This window comes from Mesoplodon mirus (genome assembly GCF_964341445.2).
Source record: "Mesoplodon mirus genome assembly, chromosome: 19".
Taxonomy (NCBI): domain Eukaryota; kingdom Metazoa; phylum Chordata; class Mammalia; order Artiodactyla; family Ziphiidae; genus Mesoplodon; species Mesoplodon mirus.
The window spans coordinates 59,180,693-59,200,475 of record NC_138995.1 but is presented as its reverse complement, the minus strand read 5'-3'; the positions used below and the strand labels follow the sequence as shown (position 1 = coordinate 59,200,475).

Below are 19,783 nucleotides of genomic sequence, written 5' to 3'. Positions count from 1 at the left end.
CAGAAAGACCCAATCGGTGTGTTCCATCTGCGGCCCCGCCCCGACCAGCTAGGCAGAGTTGGAGTCCGGACCCTTCTCTCAGCTTTAGCCCCGCCCCCAAATCTTTCCAGGCCAATCAATTCAGTTTCTCCCTCCCTGCGGTCCCGCCCCCTCCCTCCATCACCTCCTCTCACCCAATCACATCTCTCTCCCCTGCGGCCCCGCCCCCTGAGACCCCGCCCCTCCCTCTCCGCCCCCCATCCAATGCTGAGCTCAGTCTGCGTCTCATCCTTCCGCGGGCGCCTGGGGTCCAGCAAACAGCAGCCGGTGTCGCCGCCGCAAACGTCCGAGTCCCCGCTGCCGCTGCCCCCGCCGCCACCGCCACCGCCGCCGCTGCAGCAGCAGCAGCAGCCTGCGCAGCCCGGCCCCGCCGCGTCCCCGGCGGGCCCCCCGGCACCCCGCGGGCCCGGGGGCCGGCGCGCCGAGCCATGCCCCGGGCTGCCGGCGGCGGCCATGGGGCGGCACGGCGGCGGCGGTGGCGACAGTGGCAAGATCGTGATCAACGTGGGCGGCGTGCGCCATGAGACGTACCGCTCGACGCTGCGCACCCTGCCGGGGACGCGGCTGGCCGGCTTGACGGAGCCCGAGGCGGCGGCGCGCTTCGACTACGACCCGGGCGCCGACGAGTTCTTCTTTGACCGGCATCCGGGTGTCTTCGCCTACGTGCTCAACTACTACCGCACTGGCAAGCTGCACTGCCCGGCCGACGTGTGCGGGCCGCTCTTTGAGGAGGAGCTCGGCTTTTGGGGCATCGACGAGACCGACGTGGAGGCCTGCTGCTGGATGACCTACCGGCAGCACCGGGACGCCGAGGAAGCGCTCGACTCCTTCGAGGCACCCGACCCCTCGGGCGCCGCCAACGCTGCCAACGCTGCGGGCGCCCATGACGCGGGCCTGGACGACGAGGCGGGCGCGGGCGGCGGCGGCCTGGACGGCGCGGGCGGCGAGCTCAAGCGCCTCTGCTTCCAGGACGCTGGCGGCGGCGCCGGGGGCCCGCCAGGGGGCGCGGGCGGCGCGGGCGGCACGTGGTGGCGCCGCTGGCAGCCCCGCGTGTGGGCGCTCTTCGAGGACCCCTACTCGTCGCGGGCCGCCAGGGTGAGCGTGCTCTCGGAGCCCCCATCCCCCTCCCTTAGACCCTCAGAAACGCCCCATCCTCGCCCTTAATCCCTGGCCCTTCCCAGCCCTTCCTGGTCTCTCGGCCTCCCAGACTCTTAGTCTCCCGTACTCTGAACGCACCCCCCTCTCCCGGCCATCCCCAGATCCTCAGAAGGTCTCTCTGCAACCTTCAAAATACTCCAGACCTCTCTAAACCCCACCCTGCTTATCTAGGCCATCGTAGGCCCTTAGAAACTTCCTTTCCGACCGTGAATCTCTTAAACACACCCCCTGAACAACCCCACATCTGCCTTTCCCGGACCCCTCCTGAGACCCTCAGAAGACATTTCCTCAACCCTGAGTCTTCCTAGCCCCTTTTAACCTCTTCTCACCTCTCTTGGCCACCCCTCAGACCCTCAGAAGACCCTTGTCCAGCCCTCAGTTTCTTGGACCTCCTTAGATCCTCAGAAGACATCTCTTCCTGACCCTCAAAGTGTCCCAGGCCCTGTGAATACTGTCTCCACCCCCTGCAGACCCTCTGCAGCCTGCTCTCCAGCTTCCAGCCTGGAGTCCTGAAGCCTCTCCCAACACCTCTGATTCTCCTTCTGCCCGTCTCCACATCCCCTCCCTCTCTCCAAGTCTGAGTCTCCTGGTTACCTTTGAACCCCCCTTGCTTATTCTGCCCTTAAAGTCTCAGAATAGTTCCCACCCCAATCTCAGAGTCCCCTGGACTCCTCTGAACCTCCACACCACTTGCTCTGGCTAGGATACTTCCCCCTCACTGCAACAGTCTTGGGGCATCTTCTCTCCTGGGACCCTGCCGCCCCCTCTGTGTTCACATCCCTTCCTGCATCCTCCACACCAACTCCCCTCCCGAGGATTTCCCCATACAGCTCCAGACTTCCCCCAAGGCTTTCACACTCCTCCTCAGTGTCTCCAGAAGAGTCCTGAACCCCCATGATATGCCTTTCCTCTCCAGAACTTCCCATATGCCCTCCAGAATAGCTTCTCTCTCATCCACAGATTCTCCCAGCTTCTTCCTTCATCTTTAAACTGCATAGCCCACTCTCTATCTCTGGGACACCCTCCCCCCACCCTCAGCCTCCCAGCCTCTTTCCTAGTGGGTAAATGACTTTCCTTCCCGCTCCAGAACTTCACCTAACCTCAATCTTGGGGACCCTCCTCAAGTTATCAGCCCCAAAGCTTCCTCCTCAAAATAGCTCCCAGGTCTTTCTGACCTACCTTGGTATCTTTCCACCTGACCTCCCTCCCCAAGCCCTGCTCACTTCCCCTTTCCTAACGCCCCCCACCACTACCCATTCCAAAGCACAGGACTGGGCCTCTCAGACCCCCCTCCGCCCCCCGCGAAGTGAACCAAAGAGCCCACACTCCAGCCTTCTCCTCTCTCCAGTCTTCTCTCTCTCAAAATTCCGTATTTCCCCCAAAGCTCTCTTCGTCTCCCCCCCCAAAAAACTTTCCTCAAACATCTATAACTTCCCAGGCTAATAGCTACCCTTCCCCCTGGTTCTCATTTGAACCTCTTCCTCCTCTTAACTTCCTCCCTGTGTTGGAGGAGAGAGGACAGTTCAAGATGGGGGGTGGGAAATTAGAGAGAGGAGGGAAAGAGGAGAGACTCCAGCCCCCTTTCTAGCCTCCTGGGGACCCAAACACCCGGAGGAGGCGGTCCGGCACCCTCCCCCCACCGTGCCGCGTCCTGGGCCGGGAAGGACACGGAGGACCCGCAGTGCCGCATTTGCACTGGGGGAGGGAGCGAGGGGGAGGGGGGCCGGAGGCACCGCATAAAGTTTGGTCCCCGGGAAGCGCTGAGTTGGCAAGATTTGGGGTTGGGTGGGGGGAGGTGGGGGAGAGGAGGTGCAGATAGGACGTGGCCCTATATGCCCCCTCAGGCCTCTGAGCGGCACCCTCCCCCCATGGCCTGGGGAGCCCTTCCCTCCTGTGACCCCATTGAAGTGTTCTGAGGTGAAACTAGGGGTCTGGGACAGCTACGGGGACATTCATTTACTTTACGGATGTGTTTTGAGTGTCCACGTAGCGCCAAGCATCTTCTAGCCGCCAAATGAGAGTTGAGAGTTGAGGCCAACGCACAGTGGAGGGTCCGGCTCTACCTCCCCCTCACTCCTCTCCCCATACTCTCCTCTTTCCTTCTCACAGGGACTCCATGCCCTCCTACCCCTTTTGCTTTTGAAGCATCTCTGGACAAGGGGGTCCTGACGCTGTCCAGCTTCTAAGCTGCGCACTGCGACGGGTGCCCACCTTTCTTTCTGTGTCCCGGGAGGGAAGGAGTTAATCAAGCTACTGGCCTGTGGCCTCCCGCTGTGAAGCGGCACTGCGGCTGCGCGCTGCCTGCTCGGCAACGGCCTGGAATGGGTTAAGACCTCGCTCAGGCCTTGCGGCTGCGCACTGCGGTGGGGGAGCTGTCCGTGGTGCTGCCCCCCGCGCGCCCCGCCCCCTGGTCCATCCGGCCCGCCCCCACTGCGGTGCCGCAACCTGCGCCCTGCGCCCGGCTCGGAGGGGGGCGGGGGAGCACCAGGCATGCGCTCTGCGGAGGCCTCCGGCCTCTTAAACCACTGCGGAGAAACGAAGAGGGGGCGGGGCAGAGGGCCAGAGTTGAGCCCCTAGCCCACCCCAGCATCTAGGGTCATCTGTGAGGCGGACGCTGGCCCGCCTCTCGGCTCTGCACTTCAGATGAAAGTCAAGGTCTCCCAAGCCCGGACCTAGCCCCCCATCCCGTGGAGGAAAGAGAGTGCAGAGAGGGACAGTGCTGGCCCGGGAGCCAACTCTGGCTCTCCTCTCTTCTCTGCACCCCAGGCTCTCACTCCTCTACCCATCTGATTAAAGCCCCCTCTGCCTCAAAGCCCATCCGCTTCCTTCTCTAAGGACTAACCCCACTCCTTCCACCTCCCTTCTACATATCTGATAAAGCCAACTACAATTTCTAGGGGCCTTCTCCAAGATCTTGACCATGTCTCCTCTCAAGGCCTTCATCAAAACCCACACCATTGGGCTCAGGACACTGGTCCTTCCCCAACTTGAAATGAACCAGGCACCCCCGCCCCCATATCTCTGAACCTCTGACAAGCCCCTTCACCTCTCCTTGGGCCTAGCCCTGCCCTCTCCCCTTGCCCTATGTTCAAGCCCCTGACATTCCCTTCCTTTCCAGAGCCTTAAACCCCACCCCTATCATCCCTTTTTTCAGTCTTGACCCTTCACTTCCTTCTTCCTTCAGGGACCTAACACCCCTCCTCCCCTCTGTGGGTCCAACTCTGTGCTGTTCTCTCAGGGTGAGGGCCTCACCCAGCCTTCTCCCTTTTCTGAGACCCAGTCATTAGCATCAAGGTCCCTAAACACCGGCACCTGTCTGAGGCCTCAACCTTTAACTGATGCCCCAACACCCTAATAACGGCTCAAGCCTTACTAAGTTCCAAACACTAGACCAAGCACTGGTTTTGGAGTCAGGCCCTTTGTATACTCATCTAATGTAATCCTTACAATAATCCTGTAAAAAGTTTGAGGTTCAGAAAGGTTAATCTCTTTGCCCAATTAGGCAGGGAAAAGCTGGATTCAAACCCAGGCTTTCTTACTCTTAACCACCTCCTGGTTCTGCCTCCGACCCACCTTCTCCCCTTCGCCTTCCCTCAGCTCCAAGCTAAGCCCCAAAGCCTCTGAGACACAGGATGTATGATCTTAGTCTCCCTACCCACATCCCTCAGCAGAATGCTTGGACCCTGCCAGGGACCCCTGAGATACGACACAGGGAACAGGAGGGTGTGGGGGGGGATGGTCTAGGAGACAGGGCAAGGAGCCAGAAGTTGCTGTTTCCAGGAAAGAAGTGGCCCATCTGCTGCTGCTGCTGGGGCCGGCTCTTCTCCCGAGCTGGGGGAGAGCTGCCTCGGATCCTTTTGCAAGATTTAGAGAGAACAGGATGCAAGAGGGGATGGAGGCATTGGGGTTGGGACACCTGGGTTTCCCTGGAGTTTGTGTCTGGGAAAGGGGCCCCTGGGAGGGTCTCAGGGAGATGGCTAATTGACCAGATGCCTGGGTCACCGTTTGCCCTCTCTCTCCTGTCCTGCCCCGCAGTATGTGGCCTTCGCCTCCCTCTTCTTCATCCTCATCTCCATCACCACCTTCTGCCTGGAGACCCACGAGGGTTTCATCCACATCAGCAACAAGACAGTGACGCAGGCCTCCCCGATCCCTGGGGCTCCGCCGGAGAACATCACCAATGTGGAGGTGGAGACGGAGCCCTTCCTGACCTACGTGGAGGGTGTGTGCGTCATCTGGTTCACCTTTGAGTTTCTCATGCGCATCACCTTCTGCCCAGACAAGGTGGAATTTCTCAAGAGCAGCCTCAACATCATCGACTGTGTGGCCATCCTGCCCTTCTATCTGGAGGTGGGGCTCTCGGGCCTCAGTTCCAAGGCCGCCAAAGACGTCCTGGGCTTCCTGCGGGTCGTCCGCTTTGTCCGGATCCTGCGCATCTTCAAGCTCACGCGGCACTTCGTGGGGCTGCGCGTGCTGGGCCACACTCTCCGCGCCAGCACCAATGAGTTCCTGCTACTCATCATCTTTCTGGCGCTTGGTGTGCTCATCTTCGCCACTATGATCTACTATGCTGAGCGCATTGGCGCTGACCCCGATGACATCCTGGGCTCCAACCACACCTACTTCAAGAACATCCCCATCGGCTTCTGGTGGGCCGTGGTCACCATGACAACCCTGGGCTACGGAGACATGTACCCCAAGACGTGGTCAGGGATGCTGGTTGGGGCGCTGTGTGCCCTGGCTGGGGTGCTCACCATCGCCATGCCCGTACCCGTCATTGTCAACAACTTTGGCATGTACTATTCGCTGGCCATGGCCAAACAGAAGCTGCCCAAGAAGAAGAATAAACATATTCCCCGGCCCCCGCAGCCCGGCTCGCCCAACTATTGCAAGCCCGACCCGCCGCCCCCGCCCCCGCCCCATCCTCACCACAGCAGCGGCAACATCAGCCCTCCACCACCCATCACCCCGCCCTCCGTGGGGGTGACTGTGGCAGGCGCCTACCCACCAGGGCCCCACACGCACCCCGGGCTGCTCAGGGGGGGAGCGGGTGGGCTCGGGATCATGGGGCTGCCTCCTCTGCCTGCCCCTGGGGAGCCTTGCCCGTTGGCTCAGGAGGAAGTGATTGAGATCAACCGGGCAGGTGAGGAGGGGGCGCGAGGGGTGGAGGTGGGGGGCGCAGGCAGAGGTGGGGAGTTTGTGAGGGGGGGCAGGAGGTAGTTGCTGAGACTCCGGAGAGATGGGGTGGTCAGCAACAGAGACGGAAGAGAGGAAAGTGAATCGCAATTGCCGAGGCCAGAGAAGAGGCACGGAAATAGACAGTGATGGAGAAACAGAGATTTCGTGTGAAAGAGAGTTTTGGGGAGAGACAGACTTGCAGCCAAGGTATTCAGGGGAACCAGGGGGGCGGGGGGCAGAGTGATCAGCCATATGGTGAGAGGGACTCGGAGAAAGAGAGATGGGGGACGGTTCAGAGCACAGGGAGAGAGTCTCACGTGGGAATCGGGCCAGAGACAGAGGCCAGGGCACTGTTGCAGTGTCTGATGAAGGAGGTGAGGGGAGAGGAAAGTTGACTGAGCCTGTGCTCATCTGTCCCCCCAGGGGAGTCTGTGTCTCAGAGGCAGTGATTGGGGCATCAGTCCCGGGGAAGGGAGAGGCTGGGGGGGCCCCACCCCCATGCCTTATGTAGGTCAAGAAAGGGAGCTGGGCCGCCCGGCCCCCATCTTGCTCCCTCAGCCGCTGACCCAGTTTCACACCAATTAAAAATAGCTAAAGTCAGAGCCTGGGGGACCCCCCCCTCCCCCCTCCCTCATCTGTCACCTTCCCAACGCCTCCCACTGTGCCCTTGCCAGCGTCCAACACCCCTCCCTAAACTACCGCCTCCCAGCCCCCTGCATCCCTCCCAGCCAGCCCTCCCAACCTATCCCAAACCATGCACCCTTCCCCAGCTGTGCCCTATTCGGTCCACTTCAACCAACCATCCCACCCTCCACTCTGTCTCAGCCTCCTTCCCAGCACCCAGTTCACTTCCCCGCCACCTCTTCCCCCGTCCCTGTCCCTCCAAACACCCGACACCCTACCTCAGTCCTGCCCTTCTCAGAACCCAACACCCGGCCTGACCCCCACTTCCTAGCCTTCAACGCCCTTCCCTACCCTGTTGTCCTCCCAACACTCAACAACCTCCCCACCCAGGACCCGCTCCCCAAACCCACCAGCCACACCCCCTAACAACCTGCACCTCCATCACCTCTCCTTGCTGACCTTGCCCTCCATGAGTTCCCACACCTCACTCTCTCCTTTGTGTCTCTGTCTGACCCTCGGGACACAGATCCCCGCCCCAACGGGGACCCTGCAGCAGCTGCGCTTGCCCACGAGGACTGCCCGGCTATTGACCAGCCCGCCATGTCACCAGAAGACAAGAGCCCCATCACCCCCGGGAGCCGGGGCCGCTACAGCCGGGACCGAGCCTGCTTCCTCCTCACTGACTATGCCCCTTCCCCTGATGGCTCCATCCGGAAAGGTGAGGTGCCCTCCACTGGCCCCCTGGGACCCTCCCTCTCCTCCCCTCCCCCAGGGGAGGGGAGGAGAGGGAGATGAGGGAGGAGGTGCTGGACTTCCCCCATCTCCTGGCCCCAAATTCCCTCCCTCTTAGACGCCCTCCCCCAAATTTCCTCACCACTGACCCTTCACCTGTCTTTATTCCATCTCCATGTCCCCCCCGACCCTCTGGCCTCTTCCCCCACCCCCAGCCACTGGTGCTCCCCCACTGCCCCCCCAAGACTGGCGTAAGCCAGGCCCCCCAAGCTTCTTGCCCGACCTCAACGCCAACGCTGCAGCCTGGATATCCCCCTAGTGGACGAACCCCCTCCCCCCAGGGTAAGTAACCCCCACCCTCTGAACCCCCTCCCTCCTGACTAACCCATCTGAGAACATGCAGCCCCCACTGACCGAGATTCCTGTCCCCTCACTCCGAACAGCTCCATCCAATTAACCCCCAGCCCTGACACTGGCGCCGCACCCACCTGCCCAGGACCTGCGGTGCCCCTCACTAACCCCTAGAACTAAGCCCAACCCTCCCCACCATGTGCCTGACCTCCTTCCCCGCCCTTACGACTGACCCCCATTCTCAGCCCCATCCACATCTCTCTCCCTGCCTCCCCCCTTGGTTTTGCTTTTGTTTATTTAATCAAGAAAATGGGGTACACACCCAGGACATTGTTCTGGGTGCAGGTTGGGGTGAGAAAGACTCAGCCACTCATCCAGTCACTTGTGGATTGGCCAGCACTTACAAAGCACACACAGGCTCCCGGCACAGTGCTAGGCCCAGGGGATTCAACAGTGAGCAATCCAACCGCACCCCCACCCTCCATGAGCTCTCAGTTTGGGGGAGAGGCAGACACAGACCTAGAACTGAGGCCGAAAAGCAGGGCTGGGCTGAGGAGCCTTGTCCCCGGATCTGGGGAGGGGCGGGTCTGCTCTAGGGCTTTGTGAGGATGCACTGGAGTGGGGAGATTGCAGGTCAGGAGGCTGGGGAGGAGGCTGGGATGAGGGTCCAGGGGGAGAGGACAAAGCCTGAGCTGGGGTCAGGGCTATGGGGGTGGAGAAGAAGGAAAGAGACAGGGAGAGTCGGGGGGGGGGGCAGGGGTCAAGAGGGCAGGGTCAGGACTGGCCAGTGGGGAAGGTGAGGGAGATAGAGTGAGGAGACAGTAGATGAATTATTCCGCAAACATAACGAAGCACGTTCCACGTGCCAGGAATCTAACATATATTCTGTAATCCTCACAACAACCCCAGCTAACCCCTAACTTCATTCATTCATGCATGCATGCATGCATGCAGCAACTAATGATTGAGGGTAGAATTCTAGGCACTGGAGATTTAGCAGGGCACAAAGCAAGAATCTGCCATCACAGAGTTGCTACTCTAGAGCCTGGGTCGACATACTACAGCCATGGGCCAAATGTGTCCACCAGCTGTTTTGTAAATAAAGCTTTATTGGAACACAGCCACTGTCTACAACCGCAGACTGGAATAGTTTCGACCGAGATGGTATGGCCCACAGAGCCCCGAAAATATTGACCATCTGGCCCTTTACAGCAAATGTCTGCCACTCCATGATTGGAGGAAGCAGAAAACAAACAAGAGGATAATTACTCTGGCCAGGTCAGATTAAGGGGTGAGAGTCTTTCTGAGAAGGTGACATGAAACTTGAAAGTTGAAAAAGCTCCAGCCAGGCAGAAGAAACAGCAAGTGAAAAGGCCCTGAGGTGCTGAGGTGGGATGAGCTTGGTCTGTTAAAGGAACAGCGAGGAGGGAAGTGTGGCTGGAGCTGAGTGGCCTAAGGGAGAGGGGAGGAGTCTGGGGGGAAAGGTTTTTTTGGCCATGGTGAGAGGCTGGATTTGATCTTAAAGATGATGGGAGGCCACCTGAAAGCATTTGATCCATCGCTTACTCATTCAACACATGCCTGTGGAATCTCCCTTCGAAATACAGAGATACATCCTAAAGAATCCCTACCCACAGCCTAAGGATATGCCACAGGACTTAGGGAGCCTCCAAGGACAGCCGCATCTAAACCCCCTTGTTTTACAGAAGTTCAGGGAGGTCCATGGCCAACCCCCAGCCACAGAGCAGATGGGGGACAAGAACCCAGGCTTCTGGGCTCCTAGTCCAGAGGGGACTGTCTGGCTCTTCTTGTTCCATCCCCGGACCTCTCCTTGTTGCAACCCGCCCCCCACCTCCATCATCCTCCACTTTCATCTCATTACCAACCCCCTGCCTCCCTGCTCCCATCTCACCCCCCACCCCCTGCTTGCACCCAGTCCTGTTACCCACCTCCCTTTGTTCCCCACTCCCAGGTCTGGATGGGCCCCTATGGAATTGAGGGGCAGGGGGAGGGGGGAGGATTCGGGAATGTGGGTGAGGGAGGACTGGGGGGTGCAGCTGGGGGGAGTTCTCTGCTTCTCTTGCCTCGGATGCCAAAATCCATTCATTGAACTCAAATTATGGCTGGAGCTGATGGGGCTGACTGAACTCCCTCCCCCAAGGTCCTGGATCCCTCCCCCTTCCACGTGCCTCCCTTCCTCTCTAACCTTCCTCCAGGACCCACCCTCCACTATTCCACCCCCAACCAAGATCCTTCCTCCTGACCTGACCCTCACCCACCCCATGACCCCTCCCTTCTCCGTCTCCCCTCACCAACCACCTGATTCCCGCACCTGACCCGAGCTCCCCCGTCCTCCCCAGCCCTCCCCCTCCTCTCTTCCTTCATCCTCCCCTTCCCCCTCAGCCACCCCGGAAGCTCCTTCCATATTTGACGTCTCTGGCCGCCCCCATTTCACTGCTCCCCTCCCCCGGAAAACACCAGAGAGGAGGAAGAGATCTCGGCTTTTCTCCGTCCCCCCAACAGTGAGGCTGTGTTGGGGGGTTCCCCCTGGCCACCCTCCCCCCCTGTGACTCTGTGTATTTCTGTCCCCAGCTCTTGTCACCGCCTGAGACCTCGCGAGACCCTCGGTCCCCCCCTGCCCCTTCCCCCCAGGTTAGCAATTGGGAATGGCTGGGAGGGGGTGTCCCCAAGACACTGGGCTTCCAACCTCCCCCAGGCCCTCTCTCCGTCAGTCAAGATGCCCTCGTCCAGACAGACCCCTTGGTACTGCCTAGCAAAGCCCTAGAAGAGCCCAGACACTGGCAGAACTCTTCAGACATTCCTAAGTTTTCAAGAAACCCCACATGTGCCCCAAATCCTTAGATCCCTTGGACTATCCAGACATTGTCAGGACCTTCCCATCAGAAGGTTCTCGTTTAAAGGCTTCTTGACCCTTTAAAGATACCCCATTACAGCCTTCAGCTGTCTTGCCCTCCTCATCAGACTGCTCTTGGAGCTGTCCTCCTGCACCACTCCCGCCCCGCCCAGGGAGGGGGCACTGCCAACTTGCGCTCCATTCAGCCCCTCACAGCGTCCCCACCCGCCTGTCTTCATCTCTCTACATCTAGGTTAGCCCCCTACCCACTGCAGCCCCACCCATTCCCTCCCAAGGCCTCTCCACCGGCTGCTCCCCCACTGGCATTCCACCCACGCCCGTGCTGCCCACCATCTGCCTCGCTGCCCCCCACCGTTTTGCCTCAGACAAGGGGGCCAACAGGGGGGAGGGGATTTGAGGGGGGCCGCGGTGGGGGTAGGGTGGGGGAGGCTCGGTGGCTGCCACCCCGCCTCCTAACCCTGGGTCTCTCCCCCCTCCCCATGTCTGAACCTTTCTCCTTGATGCCGACTGACTGTCCAATTTGTTCACTTCTCTCTCTCTCCGTCTCCTTGGTCCGCCTCTGTCCATCTCTCCGTCTCTTGCCATCTGTCACTTTGTGTCTTGGTGTCTGTCTCTCCGTCTCTTATCCTCTCTGTCTCCCTCACCGTCTCTGTCACCTGCCTTCTCTCTCTGACTCGCCCTCTCCATCTCTTCCTGTCTCCTGCCTTTTCCTGTCTCTGTCTTCTCTTTCTCCGTCTCATATCCCTTCTGTTTCCCTCCTGCTTCTCTCGGTCTTGGGGTCCCTCTGTCTGTTGGACCCTCCCCCTGCACCCCTATCTCCTCGCTTCCTCCCCGTGTTTCTGCCCTTCGCCCCCCCCCCCAGGTTACGAGAAATCCCGCAGCCTGAGCAGCATCGCGGGCCTGAGCGGGGTGTCCCTGCGCCTCGCCCCCCTTGCCACTCCCCCTGGCTCTCCCAGGGCCGCCCGCCGCGCTCCCCCAACCCTGCCCTCCATCCTCTAGCGCTCCCCTCCCCCCCGTGGGGGGACTCGGGGGTGACAGGGAAGAAGGTCAAAGGAGCTGGGGGTGGGGGGTGGGGGAAAGGGTTTAAAAAAAAAAATCAAACAGTCATTAATAATATGCAACCGAGACGACGACGCCAGCAGACACCCCCGGGCCCCTCACCTCCACCTGGGCCCCCAGGATGGAGGGGGGCAGGAGCCAAAGCCCATCCCCCCAACTACTCGCCCCTCCTGAAAAAAAGCCTTCTCAGGTCTCCATGAACCATAGGACCCCCCGCAATCGACTCGTGTAAATACGCCCAAATTATATCAATTACATTTTGGGGCGCCTCCCCACTACTCTGCATGCCTCCCCCAAACTGGATCCCCGCCCTCTCCAACTCCACCTCAGCAATAAGCCGCCAGGGGCTGCATGCTGCGTGCGAGGGAAGGGGCATTCTGGGAAGCGGGTGGGGACCTCCATGTGGGTCGGGCTGGCCTTTAAGCTACCGGAGGGTCTCCTAGCCTCCTAGCCTCCTACCCTTCACCCCAGGAGGGCAACCCATCACGAAAAAAAAAAAAAAAATAGCAATGTGGGGGAAGCAGGAACAGTCACCCAAGCCAAAAACCGGAGCTGAGCTCAGACAGTAGAAGCGGAGGCACGGGGGGAGGGGTGGGCTGAGGACAGCTGCTCCCTCAGCCTTTAGGAGCATCCCTCTGGTGAATTTCACTCTTTCCTCCTCCTCCCCCACCCCCCACCCCACCCCCAGGGATTTGCTCGCCTGTATTGCTGCATGGACTCGGACCTCCCATCCCAGTATTCCTGGGATGCTCTGGCCCTAGCGCACAAAATTCCCCAACACCCCCTCCAGATTCCCATCACATGAGGACTGCCCCCAGAATTCCTGAGACTGAGTCTGGCATCCCGCATCCTCCAAATCCCCACACGCTCCTGGGACTTAACCTCTGCACACGGATACTGTCCGCACCGCGCACCCCCCACCCCCACCCCCGCCCAAGCCCCACCACCCACCCATTCCCTGAGCTGCATCCCAGCACCTCAGACGTCCAAGACTTGATCCAGCCCTTCAGCTCACTTTCAGCCTTTGGGATGCTCCAAATCTTTCCCACACTCTGGACATTTCCCGGACACCCCTAAATCTGACATCAGACATCCTCCTCAGGTTCCCCTGACGCTAGAATTTTCAAGATAAGCTCAACCTGTCTGCAATTCCAGGGAACCAGACCTTCCCGGGGCACCCCCCTTCTTACGCCTAACCCTGCCCCTCCAAGAGCCCCTTTCTTTAAATGGTGCCCCAAAGGCACCTTCATGGACGCCAATGTTTCCCGGAGGGTCATATATGTACCCCTGGCGATGTGCTAAGGTTTTAGGCAGTACAAGGACAAACACTTATTTTTAAAGTTTTGTCTTTCCTGGCATTTCGCACATAAGCCGGCAGGTCCAGATATTGCCGCTTGGCCAGGACACCGTTTATTTAGGTCAGAGGTGTTTACATTTAAAATGTAGAGGCTGTTCCCTAGCGGAGGGACGCTGGAACATCAGAAGCTTGGGAAACCACATATCCACCTGGGCTGGGATCCCAGCTCGCCCTTCTCCGGCGTTCTTCAACCCCCCACGTTCGCGGGTGGAAAATCATTTCTCATACCCCATCCTGGCTCAAGAAGGATGCGCTACCTACCCCAAGCCCAGGGACCACACCGGTCCCAGAATCCTTAAGGGACTACCCCTTTTGGAGCTGGGGGCCCATGGAATTAGCAACCTCCCTCCCTCTGCTCCCATGGCCTCAGGAACCCCCCACCCCCCGCCCGAGGACTGGTGGGGGGGTGTCATTGAGCACGATTCTTGATGCAACGATTCCTATGCAAGGGGCATTTTTGAGCCCGCCCATCCTTCCCTTGGACCCTAAACCCTAGCGAACCAGGGGTGAGGGGTGGGGCGGGTTCTGGCGGGAGCGGGGTGGGGCGGGGCAAAGGGCTAGGGGCTTTAAACACCAGGGTACGGGGTTGGAGACTGATTATATTGCCAAAGGGTTTAACTTCTTAAAACAAAACAAACCCCCAGATACCCCTGACCCTCACGGAAGCCGAACGGTGCAGGGAAAGGGGGTGAGGATTTTTCTAAAGGGTACGGACCTCTTCCCAACGTCTCCCCCCTGCTCGCCAATCTGCCACACGTACCCAGCTTTTTAGTTCAGCTTTCAAAAATAGTCACAATCATTATAAACCTCTACACACGTTATTCTCGTTCCCCATCCCCCAAGTCAACAGTGTGGGATTGGGGAGGGAGAGAGAGAGCTAAAGGGACAACTTCCAAGTCCCGACTCCCCTTTTCCCCCCGGCCGCCAGGGTGCCTGCAACTACACGCATGCGCTGCATGACGCGCTCCCCACACGCATGTCGCGCCCCTCCTGCGCTCCGGGAACGCACGGACACGGGGCGGGGGCGGGGTGATTGGGGAGGAATGAATGGCGGGGGGTCTTTCTGAATACAGCGGCTCCTCCCCAGCACACACACACAGCAATAAGTTTCTTTCACTCAAAAGTGGGCGGGGCGGGCCTGGCCTGTTGTTGGGGTGGGGGGGAGTGGCAAGGGGGCGCTCTCAGGGATGGGGGAGGGTGCCCGGAGTCAGTCTGGGGAGGGGAGGTCTGCAAATCGTCCAACTCTGGTGCTAATGGCGGGTCTTCTCAGCCCACCCCCAGGGCAGGGAGGGAGGGGTCGGCACGGCCTCTCCCCCAAGCCTCTCCCACGCCCACCCTGGGTGCATGAACCGCCCGTTGCAGAAGCTGCCGCATGTCACCCCCACCCAAATAAAAAGTGTCATGCCCCTTCCCACCCGCCCTCTCACTCCCCACCAAAATAAAAGTTTCCTTTTCATTTAAAAGTTTCATCTCTTTGTCTCCAGAGAAGGTCTCCTGATGGGGCTAGGGGCTCTGGGGGCAGACAGAAGAGCAGGGTCGTGTGAAGACGGCAAGGGTCCACTTTGAGGGTCCAGACACCCCCCTTCATCGGCGGCTCTCACCCTGTGACTGTGGCGGGGGCAAGTACCTGCTTCAGTTTCCCTGATGGTAAAAATGGGGATCCGCACCCCTAACTGGAAAGTCTGGGAGGGCTCCTGGGTCATGTGAGCTCCTGGCTCATGTGAGCTCCTGGGTCATGTGCCGGTGACTAGTCCCCAGAAAAGGAGTGTGGGCTCGGGAGTTACCCACTCTGAAGCCAGACTGGGTTCAATTCCTTAGTAGCTGTGTGTCCTTGGGCAAGTCTCTCAACTTCTCTGGGCTTGTTTCCACCACTCTAAAAGGGCGAGCGGGGGGTGATCTATCAATTCAGCAAACATACTAAGGCCAACTACGTGCCAGGCACTGTTCTAGACGCTGGAAGGCAATGAAATCCCTGCCTCTAAGGGTTGTGCTGAGGGTTGAGACTAATGTCCCAGGTTGAGCTCAGCTAAACAAACAGTACTCAGCAAACAGCTCAACAGTCACTACTAACACTGCTTTGCAAAGACTTGAGGGTCAACTAGAGAGCAGCACCCCTTCTGCCACTCGCTGACGGAGAGGCGTGGAGCAAGGCACCCTGGAGCACTAAGCTCAGTTTCCCATCTGTATAATGCAGGGGATACTTTGGAGGAAGGTTGGGTGAGGGGAAAATGAGTTCTTTCACATTAAATGCTGGGTACACGTGAGGTCCCCCAACACTGGCCAGTTGGACTAGAACCAGCAGACTGCCCCCCTCCACTCGCTGCCCCTTGCCCATCCTGTCCCCCTACCCCTGCAGGAACACATACAGCCCCCGAGGGGTCCAGTCGGGGTTGGAGTTTATTTCTGCCAGAGTCTGGAGTCTGGGAGGGTATGGGGGCCTCCTCCAACTCCCATGGGAAACTCCAAATGAACTGTGATCACACAAGGGCAACCAAAAGGGAGCATGGCGGGAGGGGAGTGAGTGAGGTCCCCTTATCTTGCCCCTCTGCAAGGGTCAAAGGCTGGTGGTGGCCTGGGGCTCAGGGTGCTATTGCTCAGAAGTTCTGGGGTCAGTGACTAAGTGGAGAAAGACACGGAGAGAGGGGGAAAGAGGGAGCCGGAGGGGGAAGGGGGAGACTTAAGGGGGAGGGGGAGGAGAGAGAGGGAGGGGGAAGGGGCGTGGGAAGCCCTGGCTGAGGAGGGCAGGGGAGCCATGCTCCCTTCCTAATATAGATCATTCATAACTGAAGGAAGGATTTGGAGCTGGATGGGACCCCAGCTTGCCAACTACACCCGAATTTCTCCCAAGCGAGAGCGCCCCAGTCCTTTTCTCCCTGCTTGCCCACTCCTCTGTTTAGGGGTTCACGGGAAGTCTCAGGTGACCCCCTGCCCCCAACCCCGTGGGGCTGATAAGTGCTGTCACGCCAGAGGGTGGCACCATTTCCAAAGTGCAAGAAGCCAGAGGGTTGTTCGTGGGACAGGCACCAAGGGGGCCAGGGAGGGAGGGCCCGGTGGCTGCAGGCAGGGTAGGGTCACTGCGGTGGGGCCGCAGGGGACCCTTCGGGCTCTGCGGGCAGTGGCCCAGACCCCGGCTCCGCCTCCTCCGCCGCCGCCTCCTCGTCGGACACCACGCCCTCCTCCAGTCGGAAGACCTGGCGCACTGAGCGGGTGGTGAAGGTGAGGGGGCCGCGTCTGCGGGGAGGAGAGACCAGGGGGCAGAGAGAAAAGTGAGAGATAGGGAGATATCGAGAGACAGAATAAAATGGGGAGGAGGGCACAGAGAGATGAGGGGACAGCGAGATCCTGGGGTTTATGGACCGAGGGTGCACATGTGCGGGGTGGTGGCCTTACCGAAGCCGGTTCCTCAGCGTGTTCAACTCCCGGTTCATGGACTCGGAGGCCTCTGTGACATCCTCCAGCTCGTGTTGCAGCCTCCGGCGGACCGTCTGAGCCCGGGACGCCTCCTCCTCGGCCTCCTCCAGCTGCCGCTTCAGCTGCTTCACTCGAAGGTTCCCCTTCTCCAGCTTGGTGTGAGCAGGGGGGCTGGGTCATTTCTCTGGGTGCTACCCTCACCCAGAGCTCCCCACAGCTCATCCCTCCTACATCCTGACTCTGTCCTGTGCCCTGCCATCTATTCATGCTTTGTTCTTTTCTCCTAGATCCTCTCACCAGCCTCCACCTCAGATTCAAATGTGAGGTCATCCCCCACTCGGCCTCAGAGGGATCTTTCTATGCTCAGGGCTGACCCTGCCCCTTCCCTGCTCAAAGTCCTCCGTGATTCCCCAGTACCCCTGGGACAAGGTCTCAGCCCCTCAGCCTGGCATTCCAGGCCCTGCAGGGTCTTCTTCCCATAAACACACTGATCAGACCATCTTCACTGAGACCCTCCCTAGACCCTGCCATCTCTCTCTCCATGGAGGGGACATACATAATCTGCCTCCTGCCAACTCCTCCGACCACATTTCTTATCATTCAACCCCCCAACCCCATTCTTCTCTCAAGCAATACTGGTCTGCTTTTTTGCTTGGAACTCACCAAGGTCATTTCCATACCCCAGGGTCTTTGCACCTGCTGTTCCCTCTTCCTGGCTCTTTCTCACCCTTCAGTATCAATTCAAATGTCACTTCCTTAGAGAAGTCTTGCTGACACCCCACCCCCAATCTAGGGGGGATTCCCCAGTCCTCTGTGTCTCCCTCTCTCTTCATTCTCTTTTTTCTTCATAGCCCCTGTCACAATCTGTAATTATCTTTACTTGTTTATAGGTTTATGGTATCTTTCTTTTCCTACGTTGAAAATGTGAGCTCTTTGAGAGCACAGTCCTTCTCTGTGTCATTCACAGTCACATCTCCAATGCCCTGCACAGTGCCTGGCACATAGAGAGTGCTCAACAATTGTTTTGTGAGATGAATGCTGAATAAAACACAGCTGAGCTTTTAAGGGCACAGCAACTAGACTCAGTCACATTTGAGCCTGGGGTGGAAGCTGGCAAGAGGATCTGATCCAGGCTCTCTCTGTTGACTGTGTGACTGGGGCAAATTATATCCCCTTTTAAAGTTTCCATTTTCTTGCCTGTGAAATGGAGCTGATGAGAGAACATAAGCATGTATTTTTTAAAAAGCAGGTAGCATAGTACTTGGGACACAGTAACTACTCAATAAATAATTAAGAAAACAGACTCTGCAGCCAGAGTGCTGGAGTGTGAACTCTGGCTCTATTTCTTACTAAATAAATAATTGTGAGCAAGTTAATTCACCTTTCTGTCTCAGTTTTCTCACCAAAATTAGAGGGAAAATAATAGTTTAACCTACCTCATAGAGTTTGGATAAGAATTAAGTGTACTATATGTTATGTCTTTAGCATAGTGCCTGGCTCGTAGAAAGCAGTCAGTAAACAGCAGGTGTTGTTATTTTAGCTGTGGCCTAGCCTCTGGGTAGGGTTTAACTTCTTCCCTCTCCCTGGCTGTCTAAGGTCCCCACCAGGGCCTTTCCTGGATTCCAGAATTTATGCATCACAAAGTCACTGATTCCAGCTCTCTGCTGATGCACCAAGCCCCAGGATGGTGTCTGCACTCAGTTCCAGTCCAGCACCCACACGTTCTCTTGTGATGGGAACTCACTGCCTCCAGAGATGGCATGTGCTACTTCTCTGTCAGTGGTCCCCCCACCACTCCCACTGCACCTCAATGACATCAGCTGCTCACCTGGTCCCGGAGCTGGTCAGCCACCCTCCGCTCCTCCTCCACCTGGAGCACCACCTCTTTAAGCCTCTTCTCAGCCCTGCGCACCAGCTTGCCAGAGAGGATGCGCTCCCTATGGAGAGGTATGAATGGGAGAATCAGGAGAGCTGCTCACCTGGGGCTCAGTCCCCCAAGCCTCATCCAGTGGCTACCTGTTCTCAGAGTGGCCTCTGCCCTCTTTTCCACCCACAACTAGCTCCCACAGTCTACTCAGGCCAGACACTGGCACCCAGGCTCCCACCAGGGAATCTAGTAACTTAGCTTCTAGTAAGATGCCTGAAGGTCCTAAAAGTGTCTCCGTGTCTATACCAGTTTTCCATATCCCACTCAGTCTCTCATATTCAACTGTATTCCCCCACCACCCCGCCCCCAGTCTTCCTCCTCTCAGGGGACTGACCCACTGACCACCAGTCCCTAAGTCAGACCACCAGGCATTGTCCTCACCCCTTCTCTCTCCTTTGCCCCACCCCCAGCCTGTTAGTAACCAAACCCTGTCCCATTGCCCCCTGGACTCTGTCTTGTCCCCTCCTCAGCCTCACAGCCCTAGCCCTCAGTTCAGGACTCATCATCTCCCACCTGACCTTCCCTCTACCTGGCCTGGAATTCTCTCTCAATTTCTTTCTCTAGCTTTCTGTGTTTGTGGAACAGTCTGGAAGCCCAAAGCTCCATCTCCAACCATCTCTGTTGTCTTCTCCCCTTCTCACTCACACACTTTCCCTGGACAAGCTCAGCTGTGCCCCAGGTTTCTACAACCATCAACAGCCTGGTGTCTGCTAAATCTGTCTCCTGAGCTCCAGCCTGGTTCAGCCCCCAGCATCAGCTATCCCCAGACCCTGCACACCCTGCATTGGGCTCAATGCCTTCTCCCAAACCTGCTCCTCCTCCTAATCCCCCATGATCCACCTAGATATGCAGGTCAGACACCTGAGGCCATCCTTACCTCCTCTCTCCCCTCCAATCCTTTCCCTCCTGTCTCCTTAATTCCCCCCATCCCCACGGTCCCTGCTCATCCACACCTGGGTGAAGTCCATGTGATGGGGCCCCTAGCAATGGGCAGTGCTTGGCAGCCATGACTGGACATTCCCTTAAATCTGAGCCAGCCACATGACTTGCTTTTTTTTTTTTTGGCCGTGCC

The 19,783-nt window shown here is 58.4% G+C and overlaps 2 protein-coding genes across 5 annotated transcripts in view; one reads left to right on the top strand and one right to left on the bottom strand.

Moving 5' to 3' along the window:
- Window positions 1-243: 243 nt before the first annotated feature.
- On the top strand, window positions 244-9,705 carry KCNC3 (potassium voltage-gated channel subfamily C member 3; the record flags this gene model as incomplete). The annotated part of the gene is made up of 4 exons (XM_082607498.1): window positions 244-1,134; window positions 5,233-6,340; window positions 7,526-7,717; window positions 7,947-9,705. 4 exons carry the CDS (start codon window positions 244-246, stop codon window positions 8,048-8,050), a joined length of 2,295 nt encoding a protein of 764 aa, XP_082463624.1. The 3' UTR covers window positions 8,051-9,705.
- A 6,052-nt stretch (window positions 9,706-15,757) lies between these two features.
- MYH14 (myosin heavy chain 14) overlaps window positions 15,758-19,783 on the bottom strand; it is an 89,893-nt gene continuing 85,867 nt past the window's right edge. For all 4 annotated transcript variants that reach the window (XM_082606522.1, XM_082606521.1, XM_082606524.1 and 1 more), the window contains 3 exons: window positions 18,613-18,721; window positions 16,764-16,936; window positions 15,758-16,604 (listed from right to left, as the gene is read on the bottom strand). In XM_082606522.1, the coding sequence (XP_082462648.1) occupies window positions 16,445-16,604; window positions 16,764-16,936; window positions 18,613-18,721 (442 nt within the window). In that variant the 3' untranslated portion in view covers window positions 15,758-16,444. The remainder of the gene's footprint in view (window positions 16,605-16,763; window positions 16,937-18,612; window positions 18,722-19,783) is intronic.